At 39.0% G+C, this 21,231-nt stretch overlaps 1 protein-coding gene across 1 annotated transcript in view; it reads left to right on the top strand.

Annotated features, from left to right (window-relative positions):
- The window catches only part of PLXDC2 (plexin domain containing 2), a 289,801-nt gene that overhangs the window by 232,125 nt on the left and 36,445 nt on the right, over window positions 1–21,231 (top strand). Inside the window, exons 8-9 of the mRNA XM_075705348.1 lie at window positions 339–434; window positions 1,344–1,425. Of these exons, the coding sequence (XP_075561463.1) occupies window positions 339–434; window positions 1,344–1,425 (178 nt within the window). The remainder of the gene's footprint in view (window positions 1–338; window positions 435–1,343; window positions 1,426–21,231) is intronic.

The following is a 21,231-nucleotide window of genomic DNA, read 5'->3' as shown; positions in this document are numbered from 1 at the left end:
CTGAAATATACCCTAAAATGTGTGACAGTATACTCTCTAGAATTTCTGCCTAAATGAATGACTGAGATGCTTGAGAACACATTCAGCATTTTCATAATCCTTTACCAGGAATAGGTACCTATTCTGTCAACTCTGATGGTTTCTCAAGAGAAAAATTCTCTGTCTATACCTTTTACATGTTCCTTCATGGTGTCTAAAGTTAAAAATATATTCTTGAGGAAAATTGGTGTCATATGTGCACCTAAGGAACAGTGAGCAATCATTACATCCACTATTTTTCACAATATACAGACTGCAAAATAGTGAAGTGTGAAAATATTATTTTTCTTTCCTGGTAGATGTCCGTAGAAGAACAATTTATGAGTACCACAGGGTGGAGCTACAGATGTCAAAGATTACCAATCTCTCAGCTGTTGAAATGATACCTCTTCCAAGTAAGTAAAACATAACATGGGCAGGAGCTAGACCTAGGAAGAACCCCCTCCTTTCCTCTCCCAGCAACTCATATACAATTTAAAATATTCTGTTTCATCTGTGAACTTAGAATCATGGACAGATTCATTTACCCTCTCTCAGATTTATTCCCAGATGGATGATGCATTATCCAGTGTATCCTCATGTGTCTCAAGTTAGTTTATAGCTATACGGCCCCCAGTAGGTTTTGAATGAAATCTGTGCCAAATAATTTTTTCAGAAGAATTATTATATTTCCTTTAAATTTGTTTCCTCAAGAAAAAAAGAACAGTTTTCATGCTTGCAAAGGAAACACAAATTCTTCTCTATACTGTGCATCACATTGCAAAGGAGAATCCCCAAACACATTTTGCAGTTCGTCTGCCTCTTTTGTCCAGGGTAAAACTACATTGTTTAGAAATCTCTGGGTTTAAACTGCTAGCTGCACTACTGTGAAAAAACCAGCTATTTTTCTTTTTTCTAATCCAATTATAGTTTGTGCACACTTTCCTGTCAGTCTTGTTGGCTTATGTCTGAATGTTAGCAACACCAAGGAACACTGGAGCCAGGCAAGAAAGAGATTTAAGGAAATACTTAATATTAAGCAGAAAGATAAAAATTTAGCAATGAAGGTGAATGAACAGTTGTGGAAGTGGGAATACATTTACAAATGGAATACAAATGGAATCCTACAGATAAAACATACCTCTGTGCATACGGTTGTGCAATGTATTGTAATAGGCTGGTTTTAGTGTCTTATTTTGGACATGTGTAAGCCTCTTGAGTCCCTAAGTATATATTATCAGAAGGTGTATCCTTCTTTTGTGCTTTTTATGAGAATTATTTTTGAGACTAATGTAATAACTTGAGTTTGTTTATCTACATCCCAGCTTGTCTCCAGTTTACCAGCTGTGGTCCCTGTGTCACTGCCCAGATTGGTTTCAACTGCAGCTGGTGCAGTAAACTCCAAAGGTAAGAAAAAGAATTTTTCTTTTTTCCATGGGTGTGCAGCTGTGTTCAAAGGATTTCCCAAAACATTGCCCATAGGTTGTTCAGCACAAAGGGTTGTTATATTTCTGTCTTATACACATGCATTCACACGAACATACACCTCAGCTGCAACCACTAGCCACACACCTTTGTCCCGTTTCACTTCAGCAAGAAATTAGGAAAGAATGGTCAAAACCATTGTTTTCAGACTTAAGCCTTTGTTCCTATTTCCTTAACCCTACTTTAAAATCCTTTTGAAGGAGAACAAGAAGTAGAAATCATAATAAAATTCGTATTTTCTCCCTATATCCCTGGCTTCATCAAAAATAATTCAACCACATGGAGATGTGGGGTGGTAATTAACTATGAAGACATACTTGTTCTCTTAACAGCAGGGAGACAGACACATCCAAAGACTCAGAGGCTTTTCTGGTTTAACCTTTCATTACATTTCGTGGGTGTGTTGGGTCTCCTCAGCCTCTCACTACCACATTGACGAGGACAGTCAAGTGAATAGCAAGAGCAGTTTAGACTCTGTGGAACAGCTGGAGCAGAGACAGCAAAATGGAAACTCTGCAGCTGTAGGTTATCTAAAAACTTCTTCAGTCACTGACCTTCATTGACCTTCATAGCAAGAATTTATTTAACACCAGTTCTCTCACACAAAACGCGGTATCATAATGGATATTTATTACTGTTGTGTTTTTCAACCCTAGTGATTAACTTCAGAAATGTTATGTATAAAATGGATGCATAATGAAAGGAGAAAATGCCATTAGCAGTCTAAAACAGTGTAACAATTTGATACCGTGCTGAAGAACTGATAAATAGCTGATGAACATGGTACAGAATTAGGAACTTCAGGTCACTTTTATTATGTTTTCTTAAGATGCTACTCTGTTAGTAAGTCATTTGAGAAGTCACTCTGTTGTCAGTTTGTCTTGCAAAAAACTCTTGAGTGGAATTAGAGCTACATTCAATCATTTCACAGAAAACATACTAAACATCTTCAAGAGTAAGAATACTTGTAGAAAACTGCTCCAAGCAAGCATGAAGAGATCTTGCTTGCTTTAGCCAATTTCTTGATTTCAAACATTGCTTGATTCTACTTCTATTAATAAATATCGTAGCACTGAGAATCTGTTGGCTTTGGTTGAGGCAAGGTCTCTTGCTTTGTGGCCAGTGTTCTCATTTCTCTTTGGATAAACTCAATTCTAGCAGGTAAGATTTGAAGAGATGGCAAAGTTCAGACCTCTTATGAAGAACAGGCAAACCTTGAGATCCTTTGGTTTGCTCTGTAGTTTCTGAAGAACTGAGTTTCCTGAGTTCTGGAATTGCTGGAAAACCTGTTTTGCTCACTGAGGCACAAATTCACTGTGGAGAACTAAAAGAGTTTTGTCCTTCACCTTTAGGAGGAAGCAACACCAGGCACATAGTTGCACTGTGTTCCCTTCCACGTATTTAGGTGAATTTGTGGCTGCCCCTTCATAGCTGGTAAAGTGTAATTTACTGCTGAAAAATATACAGTCTTAACACATCTATTACTATTCAATTAAAGTTTGCATGAAAAAATCTTGCTTTTCATTTTTCCTGTGAAGATCACACTGCAATCAAAGATGAACCTACTGTGAGGCAGTCCTGCACTGTTTCCCAAAAACAACTGCAGCACAGTTGTGCTTTTGACAAGCTGCAGTAGATAGACTGCACAGCTTTATTGCTGTTAATTAACCCATTACTGACAGTTGTGGGACTGTCATTTCATGCAGGCTGTGTTTGGACATTGTTTGACTAGCAGCAAAAGCAGGAACTGGAGTTGATTCCTTAATAAAAGGGTGGATCCAGAAAAGAAAACTAAGATTATGCCTCTATGTGGGAATATCAGTAGTTTAAAAACAGTCATACCATCCAATTTGCATCTCTAAAGATGAGTGATATTCAGTGAGGTTTAAACAAAGAGAGAATTGTGTATAGAATCATAAAAGTTCCTAATGGAAGGATCCACTAGAGATCATCTAGTCGAACCTCCCACTCAAAGCAGCACCAGCTGTGAGATCAGACCAGTTTGCTCATGACTTTGTTCAGCTGGGTCTTGAAAAACACTGATCCTATGGTCCAGTCCCCTGAACATCTTAATTTTATACTAGATTTTACACCTTATGTTTTTAAATTGTTATTTCCTCCAGAAACATGGCTTTGGTGATGATGTCTGCCTCAGGCCCCGTTGCCTTTCTTGGCCACTCTCCTCCAGCTTCTGAAATAAGTGGCTTACTTCAACTAATTCAGTTCTACAGAGAAACAGATCTGAAATAATAAGTGAATACATATTTTGTGAAAAGAGGCAACTTGTTTTCCAAAATGTGAAGACTGAGCATTTATTTAGTTAAGGTAGTACATTACACTGCAGGATCATTGTGACCAGGACTCATTCGTGTCTCAGCTTTGACAATGTTCTCCCTCCCAGTTCTGGATATTCTTGCCTGCTTTCTAGTTCAGTGACTCTCTTCTTTTACCTTGCTATTCCTCAGCATGTTTATTCATTTTAGGGAGATACCAAAAAGCCTTATTCCATTCTCAGTGGAGATGTCTAGATCACAGGAGAGTACTCAGAATCATTTACTTCAGTACCATATTGTGGTTTTGCTCCCCTCAAAAATAAATTTGCTGTGTTAAAATGTTCTTTTTGTCCTGGTTCAAAATCATAGAGGGTGGAAAGTTGTGAGTTCTTTCATCACAGTGCTCCAGCTTTTTCTGTGTGTCACTGATCTTCAGTCACCAGCCTTGTAAATCAACCTAGACTTTTATCTCCTGTTGTGATATACATTGCTCAATGGCAGCAGAATAAAATCTGCTTGGAAAAACAAGGGAAAAGCATTACACGAAGTATTAACTTAGACATTTCAGAAGTGCCTAGAGTACAAAGAAAATTAATATTTACAGTCCAATTTCAAATGTGTGCTCATAGGAGCTTTTGCAGTGAGCAGAAGCAGATGCTTAAGAGTAATACCTGACTAGTGCTTCTAGATTGCAAAGATGACTGGACACATTGGTCTGGGAGGTGATAAACCAAAAGCTGTCTCTCTTGGCTGTAGCAAAGCCCAGGGTGGAGAAGCAATTAGCCTTTGGTGCAAAAGACTGAAGAAGGCAAGCCTGAAGAAGGCTTTGAACTTAGTAGTTACAGGTTTCCAGTGTGGCAATAATCTACTGACTACTGCTCCAATTTCTGCAGAGGGAGAATGCCTGTTTGCTAGTGAGGAGACTGTTAGGGAGCAGTGAGGGTCAGATGTGGCTGTAACAGACCGTGATGTTCCTCCTGTGGAGCCACAGTAGCACTTTGGTACTCTGAAGTGAGATCTCCCAGAGCAGACAGACTTCCGTGTGGGTAACAAGCAAACATGTATCCAGTGGGAAAAAAAATTCTCTACCAATTCTACAACCCTTTTTTCTCAACAAGTTATGTCTCAACAAGTTATGACCCCATTTAGCCAGACCAATATTGCTACCAAGAACAGCATCTTGCACACTTTTTTTTCCCCTTGCATAAAATTTAAACTATATATTGAATCAAACAGGAAGTTTATATAAAATCTGTAACTGCACAAGGAAAATTGACCAGCAGAGCCACTGCAGAATAACTGTACTCCCCCATGTGGGCAATCTGTGTTGGAATGAAAATAACTTTATTCAACAAGAGTGCGTTGTTTCCTACCTGTAACTTCAGCCCAGCTGCTGTGCAAACTCTGCAGTCTTCGGAGAGGCAGGTTCTTCTTGTAGGTGATTCAGAGCAAAATCCTCTATTCCTGTCACTCTCTACAAGCTTAAATCACAGTTTCCCTTTTCATAAGGATTCACCAAACTATCCACTCTGAAATCCAGTATGACATATGTCATACAGTTTCATCATGACTAAAGCAAAGGCACACCATTTTCTTCTGACTTCACTAGATGGAGGATCCCCCTAGGAAATACTTTTTTTTTTAACTATGTATGTTCCATAACTGTTCCATAAGTAAAACTGTTCTGTAAGTAAAAGAGACTAACTATAAATATGTAAGCTAAGATGGCATCATAGTTTTCTCCTACCCAAAGATCTATGTCTATAAAATGCCAGAAACACTTAACATCTGTCTCATAGTAGTCACCTGTGGCTGAAACTTGGATTATTTGTTCTTCATTATCTCTGACTTCCCAGCATGTAAAAACTGGGAGAATTCATTAATGTTAGATCTGCTTATATAATCTTTTCATGCTTCTGAAAATGTTTATATACTGTAGGCACTTGGTATAGCCTTCATCTTAGACATGTCATTTTCTAGGAAAGTTTTTGGAAGCTTTAAGGCAACTTTGCTGTTATATTATAGGTTCAATTCATAGAACTTGCTCGCATTACTGAAACAGTGAGTTCTCTTGGAAATATTTGAAGTTAATTGCTCAAGAAATAAATTGTGTTTATTAACTTTAAAAAAGTTGGCACTGAAATAGAAGGGAAAGGTGATGCTTAAATGATCAAGGAATTTTTAAAGGCTACCTTTATACAATGTTTTGAAAATTTTATCTTCAGATTCTGTAGATATTGATGTTTTTGTTTGGATGAACTCCAAGAAAGTCTCAGATTTTGGCAATGAAGTGATACTTATATTTCAGTGAGTTCAGAAATAAGCAGACAAAGAGCACACTTGCAATCTGTGTATGCTGGAGACTCAGGTTTTGAATGTGTCTCATGCTTCACTTCATTAACACAGGATAAAAGCATCTCCCAGGTCTTGCAACATCCCTCAGGTTTAGCATGGTACTACCATCCCAACACTGGATACAGGGAACTGGAGTACTGAAAAACTAAGGGCAAGAGCTGCAAACAGTTTAGATGATATTTTTATTCAGTTATCACTGTTGATACCTATATTCAAATTTTAAATCTTCAAAACTGGCTGCCTTATGCTAAGGCCACCTAAAAGCCCAACAGCTAGATCCACAACAGTGCTTTGCTGGCCTGACTCACTTAGGTTTTCAAGGGGAATTATGCAGAATAGAAAAGCAGTATTAAAAGTACTTTTTCACCAAACTCTGGACTTAAGTATCTAAGACCAAAAAGATCGCTAGGGCTCAAACGTTTTGTCTGAGGAAATACTTACAGTTGAGTCTAAGTAGAGCTCAGCAGTGAAGACCGAGCCCCATGAAGCTCCTTTATTCATTATGTGTGACACTGCCCTTTACACAACAGCTGTCTCACAATGATCAAAGAATCCCCTGAGGCACAGGAGATAAGTGAACTTGGGTCCTCTGAACCCAAGTCACCCCTGAAGAGTGGCCCATCAGATGTCCAGGTGCTTAAGCCTGAGCACTGAAATTTATACCCCCTTGCATGGCTCCAGTTCAGAGCAGCTCTGCTACCCTCAGGCAGTGACTGCCTGGAGACTCAGGGTCACCTCCTGCCACTGCTGTCCAGGGAGCCCTGCTGGGGGCTTTCCCAGATCTGCAAGGGAAGAGATTCAGCTCTGGGAGTCCCAGTTCAGAAAAAGATCTTGCTCATGTTAAGTGCTTAAATGCACTTTTATCCTTAAGAGTCTCTGTTTTCCAGACTATGCATCGAATAATCTGGTTTGAAATCATACCAGTTTATGGTATTGACCTATGGACTGCAAACCCCCAGTTTGAAAAGTGCCCTGGAACAGGCTGCACAAATTCCCATGTTGGACTTCCTGTGTGTAGTGATGAGCCAGGACACTCCATGCAATCTAGGCAGAGTTATTATAGAATCATAGAATCATTTAGGTTGGAAAAGACATTTAGGATCATCCAGTCCAAACATTAACCTAACACTACCAAGTCCACCACGAAACCAATTAAGGGTAGAGTAATAATTTCATGTTTCCTGGCTTGGTGGCTGGATTATTTTTTAATGAAAGTAAAAACTAGGAATCATTAAGGTTGGAAAGGATCTCTAAGATCATCAGTCTAACCATCAACCCAACACCACCATGCCCACTAAACCATGCCCCAAAGTGCCACGTCTACCCGTTTTTTGAACACTTCCAGGGATGGGGACTCCACCACCTCTCTGGGCAGCCTGTTCCAATGCTTGACCACCCTTTCAGTGAAGAAGTTTTTCCTAATATCCAACCTAAACCTCCCCTGGTGCAGCTTGAGCCCATTTCCTCTCATCCTATTGCTAACCACATGGGAGAAGAGACCAACACCCACCTCACTACAACCTCTTTTCAGGTAGTTGTAGAGAGCGATAAGGTCTCCTCTCAGCCTCCTTTTCTCGGGGCTAAACCACCCCAGTCCCCTCAGCTGCTCCTCATAAGACCTGTGCTCCAGACCCTTCACCAGCTTTGTTGCCCTTCTCTGAACACACTCCAGCAACTCAATGTCTTTCTTGTACTGAGGGGCCCAAAACTGAACACAGTATTCCAGGTGTGGCCTCATCAGTGCCCATGTCTGTGCGCACAGCTCCCAAAGCTTCTTGTACTCTTAAAACAATCCTGAGCTAAAAAGATGAAGGAATCCCATTTGTGACAGATTTCACTTCAATGCTTAATCCTGCATGCCAGCAACAGCACTAGTTCTGTAAACCAAAATGTTATGGCTGTTTTTTTATGGAATGTGTTCTGAGCAAAGTGAAAAAACGAAGCAGGGGCAGGCAATGGATGAAATCAGGACCAAAAATACTCATCAGCAGAGAGTGCAGATATATTAACATGTGAACACGTAGTAAACATCTCCTGTTGAGACATGCTTTGATCTAAGACCTTAGGTTATTTTACCAAAAGTTTGAAGTTCTTAAAAAAAAAAAAAAATCTTGAAATCTAGAAGTTTTTAACTCAGTTGTTATAAATACACTCCTCAAAAGCTCTGGAAGTTCTTCTTATGCAAAGAAATTACTATGAAGGCATAGAACTGAAGTTACTGTTGGTTTGATGGGTGAGGTAACGAGCTTGGGCATTGCAGTGCAAGGTGGCAAAACACTTAGTACAGTGAAAGGAAGGGAGAAAATATTTTTACTCCTCTCCCTACTTTCATAAGCAACCATTTGTAGAGCTCAGTTATTATTCAAATGCTCACTTTTACATAATTCTTGGTTTTAACTATTTTAATTTTCCTTGTTTGTGTGCTTTAGGGATATTACATATTTCAATTCCAAATTAAAAGATGGAAGGAAGACTTGCTGATTTATACTCAGGCTGTTCATACCCCAATGCTATTTAACTGACAGTAGTGTGCTGTTATTACAAAATTGGCCACAGTATCTTAGCCATTGAATTCCAAAATTAAAAAAAAATGAGGCATTTGTATGGATTAAGTAAACCACCAGAGGGAGCATATATAATCCAATCAGTGTAATAGATTCATATACAAATGACAAGGAAAATCTCATTTTAAATGCTTTAGAAGGGCTAGAGGTTTAAAATACAGTGTATTCTGTGAAATATATTCCATTCTATCAATGTGTATAAGTTCATGTATTTGCTCATCATACTGCTGCTTCAGGCAAAGTGAAAGAAATGTGCCCCAGATTCTGCCTGTCTCTAGAATTTGTATTCCTCTACAGCAGTTCTTTATGCTGGAGTGGTTTCATATGAAAACATGGCAGAGTCCTGACACCTGGGTCTTAACAAGCAGATTGTTGAATTAGGTCAGATTTACCCTGTGATAAATGAAAAGTAGTGTCAGTACTATTTTTCTAACTTGTATACTGTTTCTCTCCAATTATGTAGCAATCATATTGAAAATCTGAAAAGTAGAAATTCTGGCCCTTTATCAGAGTTTGCTCTGACTAAAATGCAACATATTTTTCTTCTGCTTTAAAAGTTGGAGGCAGCAATTGGATTTTTAATCAAGTGCAACAAATGTATCAAGAATGAATGTATAAATTTGTCAGCCCTGATACATTACTGATAAGAATGATACGATAACTAGATCTATACTTTATTGAGCAGAAAATTGCTCCACACCCAGCTTCTTCAAATCCTTTCCAAGCTGTTTGCTCTTAATTTGACAAGCTAATTTGAACACATGAACTGCAAGAAACTGTTAGGAAATTAGCATTCAATAATTGAGAACTTTGTATGCATGGCAAGCCTGATGGGAGAAAAGCAAGAAAAGAAAGTGGCACAGAAATGCTTAATGAACAAAGCATTTTCTCAAACCAGATTGAGCCCGGTGATGGTATTGTTTGATGAAAGAAGCCTCACAAGATCACAGTAATAGATCTTCTCAAGTGGGATGGCAGTTCTGTTTAGAAGACGGTGTAAGCTTCAGAGACCCTGAAGGTACTTTGAAAAATACATAATGGTAAAGATGTACATGGCAGTAAAATATACATACCGGTACATTTAAAAGTACTGTTATGGAACATAGATGAACCTGAGCTCTTAAAATGCTTTTATTGAAAGTTAGCCTGCAGCCAGATGAACTAACTTTTCACTGGGATTGATACATGGATAAAGAGCAGATAAATAGCCTTTCTACATTTTTTGATAAGGTTGTGGAATTTGTTAGTAGCTCGATTACATGGAATTTCTGTAATTCCCCTTGAGCACAGATTGTCTGGTACAATTTCTAAGATTAATACAAATAAACCTAGAAAGTTCAGTCTCTGAACAGAACTCTAGTGAAGGTGCAGTAGCTGTCAGAGGCTTAGGACACATCACAGCAAGACCAGCCAATTCACTAGATAGGGTATGGTACCCACTAGTGTAGAATCATCCCCTTGCCTGGTTCAAAGCTGATATCTTAAAATGGACACATACCACCTGAGAGCTATGTGGAATACTTTTTCAGGACAGAGCTTTTTCCTGCACTACTGCACAATTTTGTCTTACCAGCTTCATTCCTCAAGTTTCCTTTCTCCACACATTTTTCTGCAGTGCCCTCCTTTCTGCTCACTGATGTTCTCAGCAGCCCCAAGCTAGAGAATAAAACTATGCCTATCCTACTATTAATAGATTTGATATCTACCCAACTGAATTTAAATCCTGCTTTCATACGAAACTAGCCAATTTTCTTACAGCTGCAGCATTATTTACATACTTTTACATATGTATGCCTTGCTTTGTTTTCCTGAATAACTCAGAACAACATGAGGACAACAGTTATGCTCCTAACTGATACAGATTTTTAAGAAATGCAAGGCTGGGTTACAAAACTTTAAATTATTTCTAGAAAATGGGCAGAAGACTGCTGCAATTTTCATTACTCTGATATCATAATCTTGCTGTTGAAATATTTTCTATGAAACCCTGGACCTGAAGACTGGGAAGCATTTTGAAGTTTCTTAATCTAGCTATAAACACAGTGATTTATTTAAGCCACATCAGTTGCACTACTCATATTGTATATTTGTGTTTCTTACCATATCATTTGCCTTTCAAAATTTGAGATTGGTTTCACTAGCTATTGGGTCCCTTGCCAGAGATGTTGCTGTGTCTTCTGGGGCTTAGAAACCCTGTTCATTATTCACTCTGCAGGTTTCTGTGGTATGCAATTTTGCAACACAGCTTGGCCAAGACATAGATATCACAGTCAATACAAAAAAGACCTCTGCCTGGACTGTTTTAAGACCTTAATGCAAAGTCTGTCTCATGTAAGTCTATCAAATATGTCACATTCCTAAGGTGTTTTATTATAAATGCAGGAAGTAGTTATCAAAGATACAGAGGACCATTAAGCACTTAAATGCCATTGAGAGGAGGGAAAGTAGCCATCCACCTTGGAGAATACTTACTTTTGCTGATTAATTTGGAAGGAAGAGCACAAAATCTGTGTTTCATTTCCATGTTTAGTTTCACAGATGCACCTAAGATACCATAGTGATAAAACACTACATAAATAGGTAGGTAACACAGCTCTTTTCTGTAGAAATTTCTTTTGCAATGCTTTTACACACTAGTAACTTTTTATTCTTCATTTATTGTATTAGAACAATAAGACAAACTCAGCCTTTGGTGAGCCATTTATATCTAGAACTGCAGCTTCTGTGCCAGCCATAAATCTTTCAAGTCCCAAGAGACTTGAGTTCAGACTTAATTCTGCATTGTTTGTTTATCCTGAGTGTTATAGTCGTAATAGTGGGTATTGTCCTGCTCTGTTGAACAGGCATTGACTCTGGGATTAAACAGTCATTTGCTGGCAGAACTGCACCACATTCAGTCACACAGCTGCCCCAGACTCTTTTCTGGTTTGTTTCATTTTTACCTGTTGATTTCTTACATTGATCATAGAATCATAGAATCATAGAATGCTTTGGGTTGGAAGGGACCTTTAGAGGTCATCTAGCCCAACCCCCCTGCAAGTGAGCAGGGACAGCTTTAACCAGATCAGGTTGCTCAGAGCCCCGTCCAACCTGACCTTGAATGTTGCCAGGGATGGGGCCTCCACTGCCTCTCTGGGCAACCTGTTCCAGTGCTTCACCACCCTCATTGTAAAAAACTTCTTTCTAATGTCTAGTCTAAATCTATTCTTCTTTAGTTTAAATCCATTATTCCTTGTCCTGTCACAACAGGCCGTGTTAAAAAGATTCACCCCATCTTTCCTGTAGGCCCCCTTTAAGTACTGGAAGGTGGCAATAGGGTCTCCTCGCAGCCTTCTCTTCTCTAGGCTGAACAATCCCAACTCTCTCAGCCTGGCCTCATAGGAGAGGTGCTCCAGCCCTTGGATCATTTTGGTGGCCCTCCTCTGCACCCGCTCCAGCAGGTCCATGTCCTTCTTGTGCTGAGGGCACCAGAGCTGGATGCAGGACTCCAGGTGAGGTCTTACCAGAGCAGAGTAGAAGGGCAGAATCACCTCCCTCGACCTGCTGGCCACGCTTCTTTTGATGCAGCCCAGGACTTGGTTGGCTTTCTGGGCTGCAAGTGCACATTTGCCGGCTCATGTCCAGCTTTTCATCCACCAGTACCCCCTAGTCCTTCTTGGCAGGGCTGCTCTCAATCCCTTCCTCCCCCAGCCTGCATTGATTATCAGGGGTTGCCCCAACCCAGGTGCAGCACCTTGCACTTGGCCTTGTTGAACCTCATGAGGTTCACACAGGCCCACCTCTCCAGCTTGGCCAGGTCCCTCTGGATGACATTTCGTCCTTCTGGTGTGTCAACCGCACCACTCAGCTTGGTGTCATCTGCAAACTTGCTGAGGGTGCACTCAATCCCACTGTCTGTGTCATTGATGAAGATGTTAAATAGTACTGGTCCCAGTACAGACCCCTGAGGCACACCACTTGTCACCGGTCTCCATGTGGACATCGAGCCATTGACCACAACCCTCTGGATGTGACCATCCAGCCAATTCATATCCACTGAACAGTCCACCCATCAAACCCATATCTCTCCAATTCAGAGAGAAGGATGTTGTGGGGGAGTGTGTCAAACGCTTTACAGAAGTCCAGATAGATGACACCCATTGCTTTTCCCTTGTCTACAGATGCAGTTACTCCTTCATAGAAAGCCACTAGGTTAGTCAGGCAGGACTTGCCTTTGGTGAAGCTGTGCTGGCTGTCTCAAATTCAGACACAGAGCTTCAACAAAGTTTTGACATCTGCAGATATGAAACTCCTCTGCATAAGCACAGGTTTAAAGACAAAGGAATGCAATCAGGGTCCCAAACTTTTCTTTGGTTTTCTCACTACCGTATATCTTAACCTAAATTAATCAGGTATCATCATATCATCTTGTCTATGGCATGGTTTTTACCCTGCTTAGATTGTCTTCTTGACACTCAGGCTGTTTCTTCCACTTCTTGCATGTGTAATGTCCCAACTCAGCTCTTTTCCACACCTCTGAAATTTGCTAACTTTTCCTTAACCTAACTAACACTAATTTATCTGGAAGAGTTACCTTTATTTGCTAAACTACTGATATTTTCATCCACTTCTCTCTCTGTTGACTATCATATATAGTTTTTTATATTATTGTATGCTAACTACTGTTCCTGTGGTACTAGAAAAGTTAGAGGTAAGTTGATTGGTCTCTTCCCCTAATGTGAATAGTGATTTTTTAAATAGTTCATGGTCGCTACTCCTGAAAGCAAAGTATGGCAGGATATAAGGAGGTTCAACTTCGGAGAGAAAAACCCTCCAAAGTTCTAATATGGAAGCCAAAGGGAAAAAAAAAAAGAAAGAAAACATAAATAGGTGCTTAGTTTCTAAAGAGAGCAATTAGGCCCTACAGCAGCGGTTCTCCCGCTTTATGAGCCAAATATATAAGCAAGGTAGTCCTAATGAAATTAGTTATTTTTTGTAGTCCTAACTGAATTCTTAATCATAAAAGGTAACTAGTACTGAAACAGGTTAGTTTCATTATCTGTAGTTCCTCATTTTGTAATGTTTTTATGCATTGCTGTACATAGAGAACTGCTACTGCTATTTTGCGGTTTATCTTACCTTCTCTTCCAAAAGACTGAAATAAATCAACTTTACTGCTTACAACAGCTGGAAGACTTGGGAATTTTTTTCTTTTCAAACAATGGTGTATTAGAAAACACATAAATTAGACCAACCCGAGCTTTATGAATTCAGGACAATTTGTCAGATAAATTCAGTTACAGAAAAAGCTTCATTAATGGATTAGCAAAAATAATGATTGTGCAGTAGGTGCATTTTGTGCAATAGGCCCTCTTGGCAGAACATTAATTTAGTGAGGAACAAGGTATCAGATTTCTTCCCTTTCATGTCCAAGATGAATTTAATTTGTAGTTCCTGACTCCTTCCTTGACCGTCAGAAAATGGTATGTTCTGAGAAATGAGTTGCTGTGTATCTTTTATACAATATTTGAATGTTCATGAGACTATATTACAGAACCCAGATACCACCTAAATGGTTGAGCTAGATAATAATTTTCTCAACTGCCCCTTTCTTTCCTTATTCCAAGTGTTTATAAAAAGTGAAAGAACAGAAACTGAGAACAAAGCATTTCGGAAGACCTCCAAGTTCAGGACAGAAATTCTGGACACGTTTTCACATCTGACTCTAGGATACTTTATAGGATGAATGTCAGTGTACTTTTGTGGAATCATCAGTTTTCTTCCCTTCATGTAAACATCCAACCCATTGCATTATATGGAGAAATGTGTCTTCTGTCAATTTTGTATCTCACTCTTCATTTCCTCTGTTCTCATTACAAGGGAAATAAATAAATAAGGAATTAAATGAATCTAGTATTTTTTAACTGAATCAATGAAGAATTTTTTAATGGAAAGTTTTTGCATATATCAAATTTTCTTTTTCTTTACTTTTTCTGTTTCACTGAAATATAATGCAGAATGGCAGTCCCAGTCAGATTTGTTTAATGATCAATTCAGTGGTCGTACAAAACAGTCACTTGTACAGCTGTAGTTCATCTTCCCATACCAAATATTTTTTGACATAGAATTACTTGCAAATTAAACAGAGCCTGGGAAGCTTCCTGGGCATTGGAAAATGATTGGCTGTGCCATTAAATAGTTACAATGTTCCCTGACATGATTTCAGTCCATGCCCAGGAGCACTGTCCAGAACAGTTCACAGGCATGGTGCAGGCGTTGGACGTTGTTCCAGGGATTATTCCCAGTTGGCAGTTTATGTACAGCCTCCTTCTTTTCAAGGTTGAGAGAGTTTGCTTGTTCAGGCACAGGCCATTCTGTGCCAGCAGTCTTCACTGCCAGGGAACATTTCTGGGCATGTTTATTTTACTAGTATAGAAAGAGCCAGAATGATCACAATAGTCTTAACTGCTTTCCAGAAGTGCTAACCTCTTATGGTTGTAGTCCTCAATATAACTTGAGCATCACTGAAATCATATTTGTCTTGTAGCCTGCTAGATATTACTCTTTAAAGAATGGCCATAAATGAAAAGACTCCTTTTGTTAGTATAATATTTTAAATTTTACGTATTGCTATACACATACTCCTATGTAATGTTGCTAGAAATTTTTATTTAGACAAATCTGAAATCTGCATGTCTCTTCCTAAAATTTGGATAATCTGAGATTAAGACCTGCTAACGCAAACTGTTCAATTTCTCAGCATAGTCTACTAATTCTCTACATATTCTCTATATTCTCTATATATTTTATCAATTGTTCCAGTCACCTAAACTGTGGGGACTCTGTAACATTTACCTGTAGGAGATGTTTCCAATTTCAGGGAAATAAACAATTTTTTCTTGGTATTCTTCCTAAATATCAAGGCTTTTTTGTGCACCATTACATCTTTAGTTCCCCCTATATTCAGGTCTATTAACTCTTCCATTATCTGCATTATTATATAGCATTAATGAAACAACTTGCTTCCCACCAGATATCACAACAAATATTAATACATAGAATTAATGAAGAAATTGATGAGCCCCAACTCTTCTGTAATTCTTTGGTAATCTGTTTTGCAGACTGTTCTTGCTCAATGTTGACTTCAGAATTTGACTCACTTTTAGAGAAAAAAATTAGATGCAAGTAGAATACTAATTTGGGAAACAAATAACTTTATGAACTTTAAGTTCCTTTGAACATAACCAGTTACAGGATGATTCATGTCTTTCTTTTCTTTTGCTCTCTAGCTGAAGAATTCACTGAGCCTTTACAAGCAGGTGTTTTTCTTAACCCTAATTCATCCATACTTTCCACAAATGCAGTAGTATGAATATGCCGTTTCAAAACTGTGTATGTTCTTTTTGCAGAATGCTCTCCTGTTTTGTTGGCATACCTTTATAAACATATAAACATAGAATCATAGAATCGTTTAGGTTGGAAAAGTCCTTTAATGTCATCCAGTCCAACCATTAACCTAACACTACCAAGTCCACACTAAACCAATTAAGGGTAGACTAAACCATGTCCCCAAGTGCCACGTCTACCCGTTTTTTGAACGCTTCCAGGGATGGTGACTCCACCACTTCTCTGGGCAGCTTGTTCCAATGCTTGACTACTCTTTCCATGAAGAAATTTTTCCTAATATCCAATCTAAACCTCGCTGGCGCAGCTTGAGCCCATTTCCTCTTGTCCTGTTGGCTTATGTAGAGTCAGTTTAGCACATTATGCCTCCTCTTGTCATAGATCCTGCTACCTTTGACTTCTTACTCTTTTTAAATTTGTGAATGGGATATAACAGGAGCAGTAACCTGGTCTAACCAAAACATCTCTGCACTTCTCTTTCTAGCAGCTCAGATGCTGATGCCCACTAGTACTGAAACAGCCGTGTTATGTATTGCACTACTACTGGGGGTTCATGTGTGATAACAGAAATGTGAACAGCCCTATTTTGTGCTATCTCTAAGCACCAGGCCACTTTCATCCTGCCCCAAGGATTCTACTACTTGTTAATGTTATCAGTGGTTTTTTTGTAAAGGAGCAAAATCCCAGTAAAAGTATATGAATAAAAAAGGGAGCTTGGCCAATATGTGAATGAGATCCGTGCCTTGGTGCATGTTGCTCAAGACATGGTGTTTTTCAATACAGTTCCCAGTTCTACAATTCATATGTCTGGGAGTACTATGGGAAGCATAGGAGCCGTGAATTAGTGTATGCTCGTCTGGTTTTCAGAAAATCTGGGCTTAACTCCAGGTTCTGCTACGGAACTCTGTGTTATCTCAGCTGAATCATTTCATGTCTCCTGTGCTCTATTTCCTCATCTCTAAAGTGGAAAAGGAAATATTTTCTGCAAAGGTGACCTTCATATTTTTATTTCAAAAACAAGAGACAAAGCAATGGGTATGTGAGGCTAACTGTACTTCTGAGGTTGTCAGTATAAAGCATTATAAAGCAGTTTTCAAAATATAGCTGGCAACTCACTTTTATTTATTTAACCAGAAGGGAATGTAATGTGTAATATTGGGAAAAAAAGTGTAAGATCGTGGGAGCATCCACCCTAAAATTGAAAAGATCATTTTCAATACTCAAAGATAGAAAATAGTTCAGACAATCATGTAAAGGTGAGAAAGGGGAGTTAATTGTGCTAGTCGGGATCATTGAGTACATGCGGTAGCACTTCAGACCTCTTTGCCTCTGACACCAAGTAATTTGTTGTGTGCAAAACAAGTAGCAATGCCAACAGATCAGAATTCTCTGCTAACTTCTGTTGCTGTTAGCTCTTTATACCCACTTTGTGCAGGTATAAATGCACAAAGTCAAAGGCAGTGGAGAATGTAATCTAGTATCAGAGACTAATTTCAGCATGGCTCCTTCCCTGATATTATTTTCTGCTGATTCTGTTGGAAATTCTGATACCATAATCTCATAAATTTGACTCTAGGGCCTCCTCTTACACTTTCTTTTTCTTTCCAGTTATTCAAAGCAGAGCATTTAGCAAAAGGTTCTTTTTTATTCTTTATCTGCTTTTCAGCATGTTTCCTTTGTTGTTGTAACTGACATTAAGATTCTAGAAAATATCCTCCTATTCTTCTTTAATCAGGACTCTGCCAAGTCTCATTTTAACTAGGATTTTTTCCTTTCTTTCTAGTTGAATTGGGAAAAAAAAAAACAAACTTAACTTCTTTTAGCCCACTTTTATTCTTAGGCTCTTCAAACAGCAAGAATTCCCTGTGGGAGTCCTTATTTCCTACTGCCTATTCACATGTTGTGTCAGAGTTACAAATATCAAGTCTTACTCATATGCAGTCTCTTTTACTGTAAACCAGCTTTTTTAAACACCTTTTCACTTCTGTCTTTACAGAGAGTACTTTACAGAACATGTAGCTATAATTTTCCAAACTTTCTGTCTCATAAAATTGTGGAACCATCATCAGGTTGAAGGTTGCCTGCTGAAATTTATGCCACTCTCCGATCCTCCTTATCATCATCTGAATGTTGGAAATTTTGAGAGGCACACAATGTTAAGACAATGATGGAATTCAGTGTTGCAGACATAAGACAATGATGGAATTCAGTGTTGCAGACACAGATATGCTGCATCAAGTATTAACTGTGTCTTAGTAGTTATGTTTTAATTTTTCATAAATATTAGGATAGTACAGGCTGTTTGTAGTGCTGTATGTTTAAAATCCTTGTATTAAGCAAATCATCTTAGCTATTCTTACCTTATAATAGCAAGGTGGGAGCAAATCCTCTTCTAACAATTCAAATAGTCATCCTATTCTGAAGTGCAGTTTAATTAAGCAATATGTTTAAGTAAAGGATAAATATAGACAATACATTTATGTTTGAATTCAGATATATGCTTAGGTGTATTGAGCTAGATGCTAAGAACAAATGCCATTCAAATACCTTACAAATTCATACCACAGTCACTCACAGTGACACCACATGAACTTCATAAGCGCTTCGAGCTGTGATGAAGTTCTGCATTTGTCACAAGGCAAAGTGGAAAATAACAAAGGGAGGAAAATGCAGTCTTTTCCCAGACAGCACAGTGTGACAAGAAAGTAATATTCAAAGGATGGAGGAACCGAAATGGAGTCTGTTCTGTGGTAAAGGGAGGCAAAGCCAGACTGAGCACAAAGATAGTGTTTTTTTCCTCCAAAAATCACTCTATGATTAGGGGTTTTTTCAGTTGGACAGACACAAAGTTCAAGGCTTCCAGTATTTTTATTTTTTTTTTAATATTTTTAATATATATATTTATTTTTATATTTTACTTCCCATCTCCCTCAGCTTTGAAAGAAATTTCACTTCTAAATGTTCTCATTCTTTTTTTTAGTAATTCAAACAACCCAGCAAGTGTCTTAATCTTTTCCTAATGTGACGGGCCTTCCTTAGTGGTAAAAGGCAGAAAAGAATTCTGTCTGTTCAATTTTCTGTTTAATTTTCCAGGTTAACCTTTTATTTAGAGAAGTTAATAAACATTTCGACTAAGCTGAGAAATTACATGGTATTTAAGAAATCATTTCAGATTTCTGAAATGCCCTTCAATTCCCAGAAATCCATTCTTCATATGCTGTTACAGATATCCTAGGGGGGGGAAAAAAAAAAAACAAACCCTAGGGAGTAGTTGGTTTAAAGGACACGTGTTGTGCATTCTAATGCTCTTGATTGTTTTATACCAGCTCAACCTAGTGAAAAGATTTTTCCATCCAGACTTTGTCCCTTTCCTTCCTCATAATTTTCCATTATGTTTTTAGCTTTTACAGGTTAAACCTTGATGAATTTTCTGTATACAGGGTATCTGATTTATTATTAGTAGTAGTAATCCTCATTGAACTATCTTAAAAGAGAAGAAGCAAAGCATTTCAGCTCATGCACTGAATGGACACTTCTTGTAATTTAAATATTCTCTGCCAAATAGAGGTAAATGGCATCTGGTAGATGTGATGACATCTCCATCTCTTTTCTGCCTACGTATAGTTCACTGAAAGCATTCTGACATCTTTCTTATTACCCAGATTCAGCTGCATTAATTATACCAAATCATCATTGCTATACATGCAGAGACTTTAATTCTCCCTTTGCTCCCTGAACCAGTACTCCCAAGTTCCACACAAATCCTGGAATTCCTTACATTTCATGAATGTCCCTATTCTCATTTCCTAGAACATCTTTGTTATTGCTTTGCTAGGAGCTGATTTTGGTCATCACTTGAAAATTAAGTTGTTAGAAAATGGCCATATTGACAGATGGCATACATGGCATAGCTAATCAAATCTGCTCCAATGTTTTAATGGCAGCAGGGAATTATCACCATGCTACTAGATGAAGGTCTTAAAAATGCAGTCGGTAGAGCGGGTGGTGCACTGAAATGACAGTTCCCAGAATTCTAACTAAACAACAGAGCAGTGATAGTATCCGCTATGCTATGACACAGCAAAGATAGTATCTGCTACAGCTGGCATCTTCTTGATATATGCCTCGAAGAAGTTCACAAACAGGCTTGCTTGGAGCCTATCTTGTTCCTGATAAAGCTGCTTTCTGATAATATTGTTTGGATTCACCATTGCATCAATAGAAAATTGCAGTCAGGACCCTAAATTTTAGGAAAGCAAACTTCCAGCTCTTCAAGGAGTTAGTCAGAAGGACCCCCTGGGAGACAGTCCTCAGGGACAGGGGAACGGAACAGAGTTGGCAGATCTTTAAGGACACCTTCCATAGAGCACAAAAGCTATCAGTCCCCAAGTGTAAAAAGTCAGGCAAGGAAGGGAAGAGACCAGCATGGCTGAGTTGAGACCTGCTGGGCAAACTAAAGAGTAAGAGGGAACTGCACAGGCACTGGAAGCAGGGACAGGTGTCCTGGTGGGAATACAGGGAAACGGCCCGGTTGTGTAGGGAGGAGGTCAGGAAGGCCAAGGCGAGGATGGAGTTGAATTTGGCAAGGGATGTAAAGAATAACAAGAAGGACTTCTACAGGTATATCAACCAGAAAAGGAAGGTTAAAGAAAGCGTACCCCCCTTGATGAACAAGAAAGGCGAACTTGTATCAACAGATGAGGAGAAGGTTGAGGTACTCAACAACTTCTTTGCCTCGGTCTTCACCGGCAAGCTCTCTCCTCACCCCTCCTGAATTGATGGATCAAAAGATGGGGACCAAGGGGGTAAAGCCCCTCCCACTGTAAGGGAAGATCAAGTTCGAGACCACCTGAAGAGCCTCAATGTACACAAGTCTATGGGACCTGATGAGATGCATCCCAGAGTCCTGAGGGAATTGGCTGATGTGGTTGCCAAGCCACCCTCCATGATATTTGAAAAGTCATGGCAGTCAGGTGAAGTCCCTGGTGACTGGAAGAAGGGAAATGTTGCGCCCATTTTTAAAAAGGGAAGAAAGGAGGACCCTGGGAACTATCGACCTGTCAGCCTCACCTCTGTGCCTGGGAAGATGATGGAACAGATCCTCCTAGAAGCTATGCTCAAGCACATGGAGGACAGGGAGGTGATTCGAGACA

The sequence above is a fragment of the Pelecanus crispus genome, chromosome 2 (genome assembly GCF_030463565.1).
Source record: "Pelecanus crispus isolate bPelCri1 chromosome 2, bPelCri1.pri, whole genome shotgun sequence".
NCBI lineage: Eukaryota > Metazoa > Chordata > Aves > Pelecaniformes > Pelecanidae > Pelecanus > Pelecanus crispus.
The sequence above is the reverse complement of the archived record's forward strand: the minus strand, read 5'-3'. Positions and strand labels throughout refer to the sequence as shown.